Source organism: Sphaerodactylus townsendi, linkage group LG14 (assembly GCF_021028975.2).
Source record: "Sphaerodactylus townsendi isolate TG3544 linkage group LG14, MPM_Stown_v2.3, whole genome shotgun sequence".
NCBI classification, from domain to species: domain Eukaryota; kingdom Metazoa; phylum Chordata; class Lepidosauria; order Squamata; family Sphaerodactylidae; genus Sphaerodactylus; species Sphaerodactylus townsendi.
Window position 1 is genome coordinate 26,007,313 of NC_059438.1, and position 15,886 is coordinate 26,023,198.

The 15,886-nt window shown below is 59.2% G+C and overlaps 3 protein-coding genes across 6 annotated transcripts; 1 reads left to right on the forward strand and 2 right to left on the reverse strand.

Annotated features, from left to right (window-relative positions):
- Positions 1 to 934: 934 nt before the first annotated feature.
- IST1 (IST1 factor associated with ESCRT-III) lies at positions 935 to 5,520 on the reverse strand. Its single transcript, XM_048515580.1, has 10 exons — positions 5,294 to 5,520; positions 4,879 to 4,987; positions 4,385 to 4,565; positions 4,213 to 4,300; positions 3,890 to 3,973; positions 3,606 to 3,716; positions 3,302 to 3,502; positions 3,068 to 3,160; positions 2,394 to 2,442; positions 935 to 1,923 (listed from the first exon to the last, which is right to left on the reverse strand). The coding sequence occupies exons 2-10, from the start codon at positions 4,964 to 4,966 to the stop codon at positions 1,736 to 1,738; spliced, it is 1,083 nt and encodes a 360-aa protein (XP_048371537.1). The 5' UTR covers positions 4,967 to 4,987; positions 5,294 to 5,520; the 3' UTR covers positions 935 to 1,735.
- Positions 5,521 to 5,780: 260 nt separating this feature from the next.
- On the forward strand, positions 5,781 to 11,306 carry ZNF821 (zinc finger protein 821). Of its 2 annotated transcripts, XM_048515578.1 has the most exons (7): positions 5,781 to 5,978; positions 6,068 to 6,142; positions 6,926 to 7,042; positions 7,164 to 7,309; positions 7,678 to 7,782; positions 8,024 to 8,190; positions 8,444 to 11,306. In XM_048515578.1, exons 2-7 carry the CDS (start codon positions 6,103 to 6,105, stop codon positions 9,096 to 9,098), a joined length of 1,230 nt encoding a protein of 409 aa, XP_048371535.1. In that variant the 5' UTR covers positions 5,781 to 5,978; positions 6,068 to 6,102; the 3' UTR covers positions 9,099 to 11,306. The 2 variants fall into 2 exon arrangements, with proteins under 2 accessions (XP_048371535.1, XP_048371536.1); XM_048515579.1 differs by lacking the exons at positions 5,781 to 5,978; positions 6,068 to 6,142 and adding an exon at positions 6,724 to 6,848.
- A 48-nt stretch (positions 11,307 to 11,354) lies between these two features.
- On the reverse strand, positions 11,355 to 15,878 carry ATXN1L (ataxin 1 like). 3 transcript variants are annotated; one of them, XM_048515575.1, is made up of 2 exons: positions 15,730 to 15,878; positions 11,355 to 15,638 (listed from the first exon to the last, which is right to left on the reverse strand). In XM_048515575.1, exon 2 carries the CDS (start codon positions 15,575 to 15,577, stop codon positions 13,625 to 13,627), a length of 1,953 nt encoding a protein of 650 aa, XP_048371532.1. In that variant the 5' UTR covers positions 15,578 to 15,638; positions 15,730 to 15,878; the 3' UTR covers positions 11,355 to 13,624. The 3 variants fall into 3 exon arrangements, with proteins under 3 accessions (XP_048371532.1, XP_048371533.1, XP_048371534.1); XM_048515576.1 differs by having other exon boundaries at positions 11,355 to 15,639; positions 15,737 to 15,859; XM_048515577.1 differs by having other exon boundaries at positions 11,355 to 15,639; positions 15,734 to 15,800.
- Between the last annotated feature and the right edge of the window lie 8 nt (positions 15,879 to 15,886).

Here is a 15,886-nt window from a genome sequence, read left to right on the forward strand (position 1 = left end):
AGAGCCGTTCCATGGGGCAGATGGTTAAGGTGGCTGCAGCTTTCCGTCAGTCTGGCCTTCCCTACTCCAATACTACTTTAGTATTTTTAAAATGTTTTAAATTATCTTTCTGTTTTAAAATGTATGTATATTGTTTTTAAATGTTTATATTGGTTATGTTTCAAAAGGACTTCATCATATACTAAGGAAATCTTGTGAGTCTCCCCGAGCCCATTAGACAAGGGCAGCACACAAAACCAACAAAATAAGCACACTAGTTTCCCCCCCCCCCCCCCCCGGTGGGAAAAGGAGGCACCAACCCCCACTCGGAGCGCTCTGAAACGTGGGAAACTGAAATGATTCCTTTCCTGTAGGAGCTCACCAAACACAGGAGTTCCTCTCCAACAAGATGGTCACGAAGCAGATTCCAGAGACCAGCCAGGCACTGAGTCAGCCTTAAAAGGAGTGGTGCTCATTTCCTCATGAAAGAAAAGACACCCTTTACAGCCGGGAATTGGGGTGACCAGACAAAAGGAGGAGAGGACAGACACCCTCTCTCAAACATTTCAGCTGATCAAGAGGTTCCATTCGATTGGTTTGCGCAGAAAAGAAACCGTGCAGTTACAGACCCTGCTAAACACTCTCTGGAATCCAAAATAAAAGGCTAACTTCTAGCTGTTTCGTTTCTGGGCTTTTCTCTCTCAGCAAGTATAACTGAAGTCATGCAAAGAAGCAAGCTGGAGGAGATGATCTCCCCCTCCCCTTTCTGTCAGGCAGGCTAAGAGGCACAAAAAACAGCAGATGCGCTGCTTGGCCCCAGCACCCACCGGGGGGGGGGGGTCCTAGTCTCTCCTCTGTACCACACTTCTTATTGCTGCCTGTTTCAGTGCCCCCCCCCCCCAACCCACTGAAATAGACCAGGACGGGGCACGTGGCCCCTGCAGAGACCCCAACATAGAGATGACTCCTCAAGTTTATTGAATTACAAGAGAAGGTAAAAACCCACCAACCAGTTCTAGGAAAAGTTGCAGAAAACCTAACAGACAGACGTGTTCCAGGGGAGGGAAAGAGGCGGCCTCCTGGTGCCAGGGCTGGTCCGTTGCAGGAGGGGGTGTGGCAGCGTCTGGCAGTGGCACTGGCCAGTAAGGCGGGTGAGTGAGTGAACAACAGAGGATGGCGCAAAAGGCAAAAGGTGCCAGCTCCAAGCCCAGCAGCTGTGGGGTCTGGATCTGCATCAAAGCAGACCCAGAGGAAAGAGACTGCAGGGAGAGAGGCCACTGAGCCAGCAAGAGCCTTGCAACACCCCCCCCCCCACTTCCATGCCAGTCATACACCTGGTGTCACCCTCCCTAAAAAGAAAAGGAATTAAGGCCCCAGAGGGCTCCCTGAGAATGCAGCAGGCAAAAAACAGAGCTGTTGAGAACCAGGCCCAGCACAGAGCTGGCTTTTGTCCCACAACCTCGGAGGTGTGTGTTCCGCTAACTTTTGTCCAGAATGCGGAGAGGCTACACATATTTTCTCCCTCCAATACTCAGGAAGCACAGCTCCTGTAGGACTTCCCCAGGTGCTCCCATTGCAAACAGCTTAGCAGTTTCTCCTGCAGAGCAGAGGGCATCAGAAAAGCAGCAGCAGCAGCAGCGGCACTCAGTTGTCAGTACAGTGGGAAGAAAGGTCAGGAGCAGCAGGAGGAAGAGGAGAGAGCGCCTCTGGCCACACCAAGCCAGGCCAACCAGCCTACCCCTTCCCAGCTCCCACATTAGGTCTTCTTCTTCAACTCCTCAAACCTTCGCGAGAGATCATCAAAGTCAATGTCTTCTGACGCTGATGTACTGGCGCCAGCGGAGCTAGCAGGCAGCGTGTCTGGAACAGAGGGCAACTCCGGCAGCACAAAGGCATCGTGCGAGCTGGGCTGTGCTGCTGCCACGTCCGGCTTCAGTCCAGGCCCTGTAACAAAGAATGTGCCGTGACCACGGAGTCTTTGGCAGGGCAGGCCACCCAAGACACAAACAGCCACAGAAAAAGAAAACGCGAGACTCAGATTGGAGAGCACAGCCCCCCAAAGGGCAAGTTAAGGGGCCCTACCAATGGACAGACACAGCGAGCTGAGAAGGAGGAACTAGCTAGCTCTACTTTCACAAAGCAAACAAGCAACTGAGACTCTCCCTCTCTGGAGGTCCTCTGGATAGAGGCCAGCCCTACACTCATGATTCCCCCCACTGACCAAAGGATCCAGCAAAAGACCTACTAGGAATTCTGTGACTGTTTGGAAAAAAGGAACCACCATGCCCAACTCACAGCCTTTTGGCAGCAGATTATGGGCACCGCCAGCACAGGACCCAGAGACAGAAGCACCCAAACCAACCCCAATCGCTTGGAGCTGACACTGACTCCGCAGCTCATCACAAGGGACTCACCAGCCAGGTGGGAGGAGGGCACGTCCTTGTTGGTGCTGATGTCATCAATCTGAAACAGGGCAAAAGCTGGGTTGGTACAGAATCGCCCCTTCAGCCTGGCAGAAAACTCCCCTGCAGCACGTCACAGCAGTGCGGGCAAAAGACACCCACGATGCCCAGTCGCTAGGCCCCCTGTGGCTGCTGAAAGGGGGGGGGGCACTTCCTCTATAGATCATGGAACAGGGGGGCACACTCATTTTATCTCAATACACCCCTACCTGACTGCTTTGGGAGGGTTCTGGCCAGCATCACTGGAGGGAAAGGGACCAGGGAAGTAGTCCTTTTGGATGGTAGCAGGGTTGTTGGGTGAAGCTATTACCAGCCAGCTAAGTTGTACACAACCTACCTCCCCAAAACTGGCTCAGAGTCATAAGATATAGAACCTGGAGCCGCAGGGGCACCGGCAGAAGGTGTGTCACTGCTCCTCTCCAGAGACCAGGCACAGCCTCCCTTCCCAAAACTGAACTTGTTATCCCAAACCGAACACAGCAGATGCAAACAAACACAGCTTCTCAATCTGCCACGGCTGAGGATGGGCCAGGCTTCACCCGGCCCTGCGTGACTGAGCTGGGATGCTGGGCAGGGCCACAGCGGCAGTGATCTGCTCAGACTCCAGGGATCCCTCAGGCCCTTACCGACTCGTATGTTGGAGGAGTTGCTGGAATCTGAGGGGGGTGAAGGTTGGAGAAAGGCTGGTATGTACCCATGGGTAGGCCGTTGAAGTTCTCCTGCAGGTGAGAAAGGAAAAGAACATACCTGGGGCAAGGATGCCTGGAACCCTGCCTCAGCCTCCCCTTCCTGACCCTCTCTTCCCCAAGCTCAATACAACTAAGCTCCCTTCCTTCCCTTGTGAGAAAGCAGGGACTTACCGGTCCTTTAGGAACTGGGTAAGAGAAAGGAGGGGTAGGGGATGGCATTGGCATTGGCATTGGCACAACCCCATCAGGGCCACTCAAGGGGGTCACGAAGCCACCGCCGCCGCCGCCACCCCCACCACGCCCACCTTTCTTCACATCATCCACAAATCCCACATCAATCAGATCTGCTTCCACGCCAGCTGGCGCCTCGGCCTGGGAAGGGAGGAGGAGAAGCACGAACAGGCAGACGTTACAAGCCAGGAGCCACCAGAGACGCCCTCCCACGGCAGCAGTGGATCCCGTCCACCCCACCTACCATGACGACGGAGTCTGGCTCGTAGGGCACGTTGTAGTTCTTGGCAATCTCAATGAGGTACCTCTCCACCAGGATCTTGGGAGGGGCTTCTACACTCAGCTTGTGCATCAGCTAGACGTGGGAAAGTGTTAGGAATCACTTTGGGCTGGGGCAGGACAGGACTTCAAAGCCAGAAGCGCCCAGGTGTCTAGAGGAGAGCCTCGGCCCCCTCCCGTGGGCAATGCCCAGGACAGCGAAGGTCTTCCTGAAAGCACTCTCCGGAACATTCCCCTCGCCCAACTCACCCGGTCGTTGACGGTGCCGATCTGGTTGCTCCGGCACAGCTTGCCATATTCCTTGCTGTACTTGGCACACAGTTGATCAGCAACCTGGCGAAGAAAAAGGATGTTGGTGCGACAGAGAACAGAGAGCACCAGGCAGGGAAGCGCCAAGCTGGGACAGAGGAGAACTCAGCTGAACTCCCAGGGCCTTCTCGACACGTCCCGGAAGCGGAGCGCCCTCCCTGCAAGCTGTGCCAGGCCCTTGGGGTGCTGCTGGTAGCGCCAGGCGCAACAACTGGCAGCAAGACGCCCTTTGCTTTCCTAAGACCCAGGCAGCCATTACTCACAATTTTCAACTCAGCCACTTCCGACTGCAGTCGGGGGGCGGCCCAAATGAGGGTGGAAACAGCTTCCGCCAGTCCAGAGTCCAGCTCCCTGTAGGGGGGACAGCACAAGGCTTAACTCCTGGGGGCTCTGCTGCTCCCGCCTCAGAAGCCACAGAGAGGGCAGGACTCTTACTTCATCGACTGGATGAGGCCGAAGCGGGCCAGGAGCAGGTCGCAGTACAGCTCCAGGATCTCCATGGCCTCCACCAGGTAGTCCTCCCGGATGATGTGCTCCACGCGGATGCGAGCCCGCTCATCCTTGCCCGCGGCCAGGTAATCGGCAATCTCCTTCCTCGCCTTCTGGGCCAGCTCGGCTGCAAGGCAGAGGCAGAGCAGGAGACCTCAAACCTCTGTGGCTCAGGCCTCCCGGGGCGGAGCGGCCGCAAAACCCTCCACCGGCCGCCACCATCTCCCAGCGGAGGCCCAGCTGGCCTTCGCAGCGGCTGAGCCACGCCTGGCGGGGGCAGGCTGCAAGCGGGCATCTCTGCTGGGCCAACCACAGCAGCAGAGGGCGAGAGGCCCAGAGGCCCTTCCGGGCGCAAGGGACCCCCCCCCCTCCGGCTGGGGGGGCTTTTCTGGGGGGAGGAGAGGGGGCAGCAGCAGCCCCCCCCCCCGAGGCAGACTCACTTTTCTTCTTCTCCAGCAGCTTCAGGCGGTTGATGACCAAGCGCAGGTTGACTCGGAGCCGCTCCGCTTTGAACCCGGAGCCCAACATGACCAGGCGCGGATCCTGCGGCTGCCGGACCGGCGAGGGAGGGAGGGAGGGAGGAACAGCCGCTGACCCTTCGGCTCCTGCTCCCCCCGCAGCCGCCCCCCCCCAAGAAAGACCCGGCGGCGGCAGCAGCAGCAGCAGCAGCAGCGCCCCCTCCTCCCCGAGCACGGGAGGGCCGCCCCACCCCCCGCCCCGGGCCCGCTGCCAACCCGGAAGAAGGCCGCCGCCGCCGCGCTCAACCCCTCCCCCGCCCCCGGCCCCGCTAGCAGCCGGAACCAGCGCCCCGCCCGGCAGCAGAGGCGCCCCCCCCCCCCGGGCCCCAGGACTGACCCTCTCGGCGGGCGGGCGGGCGGAGTCCCCGTCGGGCCGTCCGAGCAGCCAAGATGGCGTCAGCAGCAGCAGCAGCAGCAGCGGCGGCGGCGTCGCAGCCGAGACAGGCCCGGCAGGCGGAGGGATACGCGGCGTCAGCGCAGGACTCCGCCCGGGAGCGGCAGCGGCAGCAGCGGCAGCGCCCCCTGGCGGGCGGAGGGAGGGAGGGAGGGGCGGGGAGCGCCGCCAGACTGCTGGGCCGGCGCAGGGATCCGCTGTCTGCCTCTGCCGCCGCGTGAGGGTTCCGGGGGCCGACGAGTGCGCGCGCGCGGCCCCTCTGCCGGGGGGGGGGGGGGGGGCCGGGCCCCCCTCTTCGCGGTCCCGCGGCTCTGCCTCGCCGCCGCCCGCCGTTCCGGCCTCAGCCGGTTCCGCGCTCCGGAGCGGCGGCGGCGGCGAGAGAACCCCCTCCCCGGCGGCGGCGGCGGCGGCCCACCAGGCGGCAGTGGGGCGGGGCGGGGCCCGAGGGGGGCCGGGGCGGCCGTCCAGGAGGGCGGGGAGGCTGCGGCTCAGCGCGCCCCCGCCTGTTGGCCTGTCGGTCCCGCCGTGCACGAGCCGGGCGCTCCCGCCGCGCCGCCATCTTCCGTCTGTCCGCCCTCTCGCCCTTTGTCCGTCTGCTGGAGCCCGGGCCGAGGAACCCCGGACGCCGGTAAGGGCGGTGGGCGGTGGGCCAGGGGGCCGCGGGGGAGGGGCTGCCGCCCCCGCAGCCGGCCCCTGACGGGGCTTCTCTCTTCTCAGGTGTGCACCCCCTCCGGCGGCGGGGGGGGGGAGTGATGTCCCGGCGGAAACAGACCAGCCCCAATAAAGTGCGCTGTGAGTAGTGGGAGGGAGGGAGGGAGGGAAGGGCTGGGAGGATGGGCGGGGGCGGGGACCCCCCCCCATGCCTGGGCAACGAGTCGCGGGGACGCACGCACGCACGCACGCACGCACGCTCTTGCTTTGGCCCCGGGGAGCCCTGCCTGCCTGCCCTCCCGCCCTGGAGCTGGGAACCAGCCAGCACGGCTCAGGAAGCGAGACCAACGCAGGCAGTTCCACGCCAGCAGCGCCCCAGACAGGGCGGCTCAGGCCCAAGGGGGCCCCCAGGCAGCGCCCCCACCCAGGCAGCGCCCCTTGCCCAACCAGGGGCAGGCCAGGGGGAAGAAACGGGGGACGGAGGGAAGGTCGCTTGTCCGGCCTGGAGCTGCTCTTTCCAGCTATGAGCCACAAGATCAGCCCAGGAAGGTGGGTGGATGCAGGGCAAGGCCTTCCCCTAACCCAGGTGGGCCAGCCAGCCAGCCAGCCAGCCAGCCAGCCAGCCAGCGGGCACTACAGGCGCCCAGTTGCGAGGCAGACCCAGGTTCGTGACGGAGCCCTCCCTGTGGACTCAATGCAGCTGAAGACATTTGTATTTCCAGGTCATGCTGGAAAGGATGCGAAGGGACAGATGGGTCAGGCCACCGTTGCTTTGCAGGAAGGGTTTGGGGAAAGCTGTTTTGGGGAATGCATCCCAGGCATTAGTCCCGTTCGGGGCCACCTTCAGGTAGGGGAGACTTTTGCTGGGCAACAAGGGGCCGAAGGCGGCCAACAGCCCTCTGACGCGTGCCCTTCTGCTTCCAGGGAGACGCGTCTTTGCCGGCTTGGAGGAGCGCACTCGGCAGGCCATGAGGAGGAAGGACTTCCCCGGGCTGCCCGGGGAGCAACCGCTGCAGCTCCAAGAACAGGACTCCAGCAGCAGTACGTCCAGCCCCTTCCTGGAATGGCGTGGGGGGCAGCTCTGGGGCACCCCCAGGATTAGTGCTGGTGTGGCCCACTGCTGGGACACAGGGCCCCAACAAGCCACCCCTCTGCCTTCCAGGTGACAGCGAGGGGGACGAAGAAACGACCCAAGATGAGGTTTCTTCTCCTGCATCTGAGGAAGAGGGCACGCTGGCACACGTGAAGCAGGAGCTGGAGCCCGATGAGCCGTTTGGCCCCTCCGAGCAGGGGACTCCAGAGCGGGAGGCAAGTGTGCCTCAGAGAGGAGCACCCCCCCCCCCCGGCAGCACCAAGGGGCTGGGGGTCCCAGCTGGGAGCTGGGGGCAGGGTGGGGAGCAGCCTGGGTCTCAGCTGGTACTGTGGGGGGTCCAGGAGTGCCCACAAGGCCTTGCCGCCATCCACTGCTAAGTCACTCCAACCTCAGTCCCTGCCACGCTAGTCAATCTGATGAGGGAGAAAAGACACTTGAACTGTTGTGGATGCTGAGCGGGGGCTGCAGCTGCTAAAATCTTGCTGTGGAGGCACACCGAATCTCTAGCAGGTTCCTAGGGGGTGGGGATGAGTGAGCAACTTGCGTCCCTGGCCTTTGTGACCGGGTGTCTTGTTACCTCTAGCTGGATTTGCCCGTGAGCCCAGACACCCTGACAGGACTCTCCCGCTGTCCTCTCTGTCAGCTGGAATGTGGTAGCAGGGAGCACCTCGTCACTCACGTCTACCAGGTAACGGGAGGGAGGGGGAGACAGGAGAGGCCCCACTGCAAGCGCTCACTCTTTGTTTAGAGCACGTCCACGTTTCTCCAGAGTGCCTGTTTGTAGACAACCCCGTTCCCCTCCCTCCCTTTCACTCTTGGTGGGCTGCCCTTGTGGGCCTCTTCCCTTCTTCCCCCAAGGGAAGAGGAAGCTGCTTGGCTTGGGAATGGGATGGTGGAGCCCTTGCCTCACATTCCGGACTCCATTGCAGCACACAGCAGCCGTGGTCAGTGCTAAGAGCTACCTGTGTCCCGTCTGTGGCCGAGCACTCAGCTCCCCGGGCTCCCTGGGCAGGCATCTTCTCATCCATTCTGAGGACCAGCTGTCAAACTGCGCAGTGTGCGGGGCACGTTTTACTAGCCACGCCACTTTCAACAGGTGAGAAACTCCTGGCATTTGCCTAGGTGGCTGGCAGTCCATTGTGTTGCTAGGACCTGGCCGGCAAGGGGCTAGTGTGACAGTAGAAAACTGAAGGGACTGAAAGTATGTGTGTGGAAAGGCTGTGCTCGGGCTGCTCTGGTAAGTCACGGAGGACTGAGTGTTGACGCGCGCATAGTGAGACAAGGCACATCTGAAGATCCCCTGCAACCACACTCTCTCAGATCACATTTTTGCTCTTTGCCTTCTGCAGTGAGAAGGTTCCAGAGGTGTTGTGTGCGGATGCTCTGCCCATTGCTCTCTCCAAAGAGTCTTCTGGGGCTGAAGAGGAGACCCCTGCGAGTAGCTCCCCGGTATATCCTGCTGGTATCCTCCTGGTATGCAACAGCTGCGTGGCCTACCGCAAACTCCTGGAGGCCCAATCCCCGGGTGTGCGCAAGTGGGCCTTGCGACGGCAGAACGAGCCCGTGGAGGTGAAGCTGCAGCGACTGGAACGAGAGCGTACGGCCAAGAAGAGTCGCCGGGACAGCGAGACGCCTGAGGAGCGAGAGGTGCGGCGCATGAGGGACCGTGAGGCCAAGCGTCTGCAGCGCATGCAAGAGACAGATGAGCAGCGCGCACGCCGGCTGCAACGAGACCGCGAAGCTATGCGTCTGAAACGTGCCAACGAGACCCCAGAGAAACGGCAGGCTCGGCTCATCCGTGAGCGAGAAGCCAAGAGGCTGAAGCGCCGGCTGGAGAAAATGGACATGATGTTGCGCGCTCAGTTTGGTCAGGATCCCTCCGCAATGGCTGCACTGGCAGCAGAAATCAACTTCTTTCCGCTGCCCGTGGGTGGTGTGGAACTGGACAGCCAGCTGCTCAGCAAAATGGCCTTTGAGGAGCCCAGCCCCAGTACCCCGCACTGAGCTGCTCCCTTGGCAAGATCGCAGGCAGCCTTTGAGCGCCCTGGAACCCCGTAGCCCAGAAGCAGAGGGAAAAGAAATCTGTTGCCTGTGCCTTGCGGGGTCGGCTGCAGCCTGCGGTGTCTGTCCTTCCCTGTGAGCGCTCTGTTCAGGTCTAGGCTGTTTGTATTCAGACCTTCCTCTGCGGCAAGGGCCACGTGACTCCAGTGTCCCTCTTTTGAAGAGGCCGGGGGTGGGGGGGGGGGGGAGAGAAACTGGCAGCCAGCAGCACAAGGGCAGGTGGCTAGAAGCCCTTGTCTCCCGTTCAGCCAGCTTCTCGTGAGTTCTGCCTCGCTAAAGGAAATCAGCGAAGGCTTGTGCCCTTGGACAGAGCCAGCTGCCTCGGAACGAACAGTCTTTCTCTTGCTAGCAATGCCTGTTTTGGATTTGCCAGGTCAGGGCAAGAAAAGATTCTGTTCTGCTCCTCATCCCCAGTTTCACAAGGTTTATTTGTGGTGTCCAGTGAGAGCTGGAGGCCCTTGGAGACAGTCCAGGAACTTTGCCCCACGTTGGTGAAGACGGGGAACTCACTCCTAGACCCTGGTGGGAATCGGTGGCTGGTTGGAAGTGGGTTTTTTTGTCATGTGTACAAATTCCCCTTAAAAGAGAAGAACTGGGTTTCAGTGGATTTGATAGTGAACTTCCAGCCTTAAAACTCACCCTGCGCCTGTTTTAGGAATAAGTCAGACACAACGCCCCCCCCCCTCCCCCGCACTTTGCTTGCTGGGCAATTGGTATCTATATATCAAATAGCAACTTGTGAGCCCCGTTTGTGGGCACCTAAACTCGCAGGCTGGGACCACATGGATGCCATACAGATTTTTCTGCAAACCTAGGGTACTCCCCAATTTTTAAAAAAGTATTGGGGGGGGGGGGGGTTTAAATTCCCTGATTTTTTTAAAAAAGTGTTCTCTGCGCATGCACAGATAACACTCTTATCTGCTGTAGTAGCAGTGGCTGCAGGGATCCATGCTGGACCCAGCCATGGGGGATGCTACGAGCCCAGCCACGGCAGCAGTAGACCACAGGAGCTGCTCTGGGCTCGGAGTGGTTCCCAGACGCTGCCACTGTTGGAGAATGGGATCCCCCACATGGGTTTTGCAGCCTCCCCTGTAATTCTTAAATCGTTCTTGGGATATCTTTTTGCCGGCTGATGCCAAACGCAGCAGAATCATGATCAACTGAATCCATCTAGCTGAAAAATAAGATTAGCAAGTTGTCTTGAGCTTTTCTCCTCTCTATGGGCATGTGGGTGGGGGTGAGATTCCTGCCAGGTCTGTGGGCAGCAGGACACAAGGGGAAGCTGTCCCCACCCTCCCATCCTTGTCAACGCCCTGTGGCCACCTCTACATCTTGAGTTGCTATAGCAACACAAAACACTGCTGAAATGCCAGGGGGTTGGGGAGGAGAACACCTGGAAAAGACAAGATTAACTGTTGCTTTTTTTTTTGTAAACCCTGGGGGAAGTCCTGTGTCATAACTCTTGGGAGGCCTGTGGCGCAGATTTGCCAGGCCTGCTAGCGGGAGCTCATGCCTAATAGACATAGCAATATATAATTATCTGTATTCAGAGAGCGTGCGATGCGCATGCTGTGTGGTGTAGTGGCAGAGGGCAAGCTGTTCTCCAGCCTTCATTCGGCCATGGAAAAAGGGCACTGAGCCATACCATCCCTGTCACCCTCAGCCCAGCCTACCCCACAGGTCTGCTGCGAGGCTAAAGTGGAAGAGCTCCCTGAGGTTGGAGGACGTGCCTCTTCTCCGTACTTGGATGGGGCAAAAACAGCCTGAAAGGGCAGTGAAATAGCGAAGAGTCCTATTGAGAGGCCAGACAAACTACCCTGGTCAAGCTGAGGGACTCCACCCAACATTATGCACATGAAGGCCCCACAAGGCCCCATGCAAGAGGCACCTCCCAATATTTCCCGCATGTGGCCCCCAGTCAATACCATGCCCCCCCCCCCCCGAATAGTTCCAGTGACTGCCCTGAGCTGTTGCTGCAGCCAGCATGCGCTGCCAGGAGAAACAAGAGGCAGACACGGCCACGGAAAAGCTATTGATTTATAATTATATAGATATATGTGTATATATATGCATATATACTGTGTTTACATTGTCAACAAATTAAATGCAGTATTAAGAGCATTAACAATAAAAATACAATCTGTGTTGAAAGACTTTAAATGGTAAAACAGGAAAAAGATCTCACAGAAAGTACAAATATACAGTACAAATTGATTTATTCCAAACAGATACAAAAACACAACAAAATAGATTATCCTTAGACTCATAATATGCTTCCTTAAAGACCAGATAGGAGAGAAGGGGCTGGGCTAATTCTAAGGCTTTAGATATAACGTAGTTGGTCACAGAAGAAGAAGACGACGATACTCATGAATGGCAGGGTCACTCACAAGGTCCCCCTTGCCAGTCTGCCACGCCAGCTGCCCACCCCAATTAAGGTGCTGTGCAGGGATTTTCCTGGTCCCAGAACCAGCCTCTGAAACTCCCAGCCACCGGAAAAACCTCTGGCTAGTCAAAAACAGCCATGGGGATGCTATCAAAGAAAGGCCCGTGTGTTCTTGCAGTAAGCAGCCAGCAACAAAGGAAAGGGCCAAATGTGAGGCAGAGAGGATGTCTGGGGGGTTGGCTGGAGCTCCATGGCATAGCAGTGGCGGGAAGCAAGCCCCACGGTATTGCACATCAGGGAACCGTCCAGTAATATCCACCAGAACCAGGCAGACAAGAGGCCTCTCTGTAGTGTTCACCAAAAGAAGCAGCTTATTGCTCTAGGAAGCCAGCCCCAAGTCTCCAGCAAGCCTAATGGGCCTGTGCTCGCCATCCTTCTCTGCCTGGACACCTGTACCCCAGATCCTAGTCGTTGGCTGCCTTCAAAGAAGCAGTGCTTTGGGGACTAGCTTGGCATATCTGTGTGTGTTGCTCGCTCCTGTCCAAGACAGATGCCACCCCCCTGGCTCAGCCGACCATCCTGCACAGCAGAGACAAAGCAAAGATCAAAAAGCCAGGAAACTGGAGAAGAACGCCCCGAGGGCACAGGGGTGGCCAGCCATAGGCCTCATCTGTCTCTCCCCACCCCCCAAGCCTGCCCTGGGGTGGGGGAAAGGAGCATGGCAACCCTGCAATCATTTCTTGGAGGGTTCACAGCAATCAGGGCAAGACTGAGGCACGCAGCTGCGAGGTGGGGGTGGGGGGCAGAGGCTGAGGGACTTAGTGGAGAAAGCGACTGGCAGGTAGCTGGGAATAGTGCAAAGTGCTGGAAGAAGACAGCGAAAAGGGACAGTGAGAGGCAGATGGAAGAGTAAATGCTGCTGTTTTTCATACCTTGAGAGCTGTGAGAGAACCACTGTTTCAAACCAGGAGGGGAGGCAGGTTCTAGCAGCTGCACTGGACAGCGGGCTTGGAAGCCCCCCGTCTCAAAGTCAAGAACAATCAACAGAACTTTCCCCACTTTTCCACAGCAGCCAGAAGGCACCAAGCCAGGAGAGATTCTCTAATGGGAGACGGCTCCACTAGCATACAATTGTAAACACTAGTGCACCAGATGCGAAAATGAAACTGCTATTTCATTCTTCTGGAGGCACCAGCGTCCAACTGCTATCTTGTCTAAAGAACCCAAAACACATTTTGTTAAAATGCCGAGTGTCACTCATATGCGTTGGACTTTGAAAAGTCCCTTCAAAGAGCCAAGAAATGATTGCAGCAGCCGGAGCATACTCAGTTCCACAAGCCCTCCAAGAAAGTCTTGATGCAGGCCCCTAATTAACGAGCGTGCAGACTGTTAGCAACTCCCAGAGAAACCCTCCTTCCCTCAAGCAAGTCCATCACCTACAGCACATCTATGACAAGTGCATGCTGAGAAGGACCTCTTTGCTCAATGCTGAACTTTTGGCCCAGGTTGAGCCACAAACATTTCAGGCAGCAGCATGGTGGAGACCCCAGGGAGGGAGGAGGCCGAAGAGCCTCTTTGCAGACAGAGCTCCAGTTCTTCAGAACTAGCTGTCTCTTTTGACCACAGCCATTGCCTATAAATACCCTGAGAAGAAGCCCAAACTAGAAGGCCAATCCTGCTCGCCTCGCCTCCCTTCGCTCCTTGCTTGAGATCTGCTGCACTGTCCAGAGTGGGCTTGGCACCTCCCAAAAGCAGAGAAGCGGAGAAAAGCTGTTCCCCTTCAACCCCCTTCTTGGTGTGCCCCCTCTGAAAGCACCCTGCCGTGTTTCAGCAGGTGACCTGCTATTAAAGTGCTTGTGCAAAGAAAGGGATTTTGGGCTCCCAATCCCTGCTTCACAGCAGAAGAGCTGCTACATCAGAGCTCGCCCTGCAGCCAGCCAACTGCTCTGGGGTGGGGGCGGGGAGAGAAGCCTCTGCCAGTGGAATGATTTCAGGCACACAGCCGGGGGGGAGTCAGGCACCTCTCAGGAGCAGAGCAGAAGCCCAGTTCTGCATAGCCAACTGTCTTCTCACCAGGAGTGCTTCACTTCCCTGAATTTGAGCGACCCTCAATTGACAGCTTGACCTCCTGGGGAATAAACGAGGGGCGAATTAGGGGCAACCGAGGCTCCTCCCCAAACCTTTGGAAGCCAGGGCCAGCCCAGCTATGCTGAGAAGTGGGTTCAAGAAGGGAGAGCTCGGGGGAGTGGTCGAGGGACAGAGCCCCCTTCTGCACGGGGCTTTCTCCTCCAGCTCTAGTCTGCGGCTCTTGGAGGCCCCGGCTGGCTCTCCTGAGTGTCTCTTTAGGAGCTCCCTGAGGGCTGGTCTGAGGAGCTAGCCTTCCATTCAGACTTTGTAAACTGATGGAGATACAAACATCACCTACCTGCAGCCTATGGCAACGGAGTGCAAAGAGTCGAGCCGTCCGCTCTGGGCTGCAAGAAGACCAACCCTGTCCATACACAAAAAAAGGGTGCTCTGGGGGGACATCAATGCTCACTTTACTCTGCTGCTCCCCAACCACAAAATGGAGCGTGACAAAACCGTGCCAGGGGCTCTCCTGGATGTCGACCACCGTACTGGAGTCGATCTTCAGGCCCCCGCTCACCTCTGCGCTGCGCACAAAGTCTTGAGTCTGAAGATCCTCCACCCGCTTCAGCTCCCCTGTTGCCAGCTGGATAATGGCTCCTTTCATGAAGTGAGAGGGCAGGTGCCCCAGGGAATGAGCGCGGTCCAGATCAGGCGGCCCGCCCTGGGCCGGTGCCTCTGGAGTGCCTTGCCTCAGGCCACCTGGAGCTGCCGGCAGGAGAGAGCCCGAGACAGCCTTGCCGTTGGCCACCGCCAGGCTGCTCAGCGCTGCTTCTTCTTCTTGGTGGAGCTGGTCCTCTGGAGACCCGGCAGGCTGCCTCGGTGAGAAGCTTTTCTCAGCAGCAGCAGCCGCCTGATTTGTCCCTGATCCCTCTCCCGGCTCGGAGAGATCACGATGAGAAAGGTTCAAAGGGCTCGAGCTGTCCTTCTGCTGACTAGAGCAAGCAGGGTAGTCCTGAGAAGCAAACCCCACCACCCTCTGCACTTCCAAGTCTGTATCTGGGGTGCTTCGCTGAGAGGTCATGGGAACTTCTCTCACCAGCTGGCAGCTTGCTAGAAACTGACTGTCGGCGGCAGTTGCCACCATCCGCCTCGGCAGCTGCCCTTCAGCATTATCACCGTCCGCACCCAGAACCTTGTTTAACTTAGACGCTGCAGCCGGCCTTTCCACCCCGTTAGCGGTGATGCTTTGTGGATCCTGCAGCGGCAGGTCCACGTTCGGACCAGCAACAGGAACCCCAAATGCTGAATAGCTCATTGGCAGCTGATAATGAACAGGAAACCTGCTCTGCCCCACGTCGAGTGGCTGACCCCCGCCATGGGGCTGCACAGGACCCGGTGGGGAGAGCGGGGCTGCGGTTTTGCCAAAGCTGTGAGAAGCTGTCACAGCTTCTTCCAGCAGCAGAGACGTGTATGGCACAAAGTGGGGGATGCGGGAGGCAGCCAGACCAGCAGACGTCGGCAGGAGGTGGCCAGGCAAGAAGCCGGGGGGCACCGCGTAGGGCACCGAGTAGTGCGAGCCCACGAAGTGCAGCGGGCCGGGGGGCAGCTGGGCATAGTGGACGGGCGAGTAGGGCAGGCCCGGCGCGTGCTGCAGAAGCGGAGAGGCCACGCTGAAGGTGGGCGGCAGCGGGCTGACACTCACCACCGGTGGCACCGCAACCTTGTACAGCAGGCCGTACTGGTCCACCGTCAGGCCGGCCACCCCCTCCGACGCCCCGCCACCAGCGAAGCGCGAGGCCGCGCCCCCCGCCGCCCCGGACCCCCGCGCCCACTCGGCCGCGGAAGTCTCGCCGCTAGGCCCTGCGGCCCGCTCGGGCTCCTGCCCCGCCTCTTCGCCGGCGGCAGCGGGCAGGTCGCGCTTCTTGGGCGGCAGGCGGTCTTGGCTGCGCTCCTGGGCCGCTCGCATGGCTGCCCCGTGCCGGCGCCGTCGAGGGCGGAGGCTCCTTCCCGCGGAGCGGCCTCCTCACCTGCAGGGAGACAGCGGAAGGGGGTGGGGTCAGCACGGCGACAGGGCGCTCCCCCCCGCCCACCGATCCGCCCACCGATCCGCTCGCTCACCCGCCGCCGCCGCCGCCGCCGTCATGGCCCAGCTCCATCCCGCCGACTCCCGCAGCTCCGGCCTGACTCCGCCTCGTCAGGCGCGCCGGAATGCCGCGCTCATGACGTCACGGTGCCGCGCACGGCTCGCACTGATGACGCCCACAGCCCTCGCCAC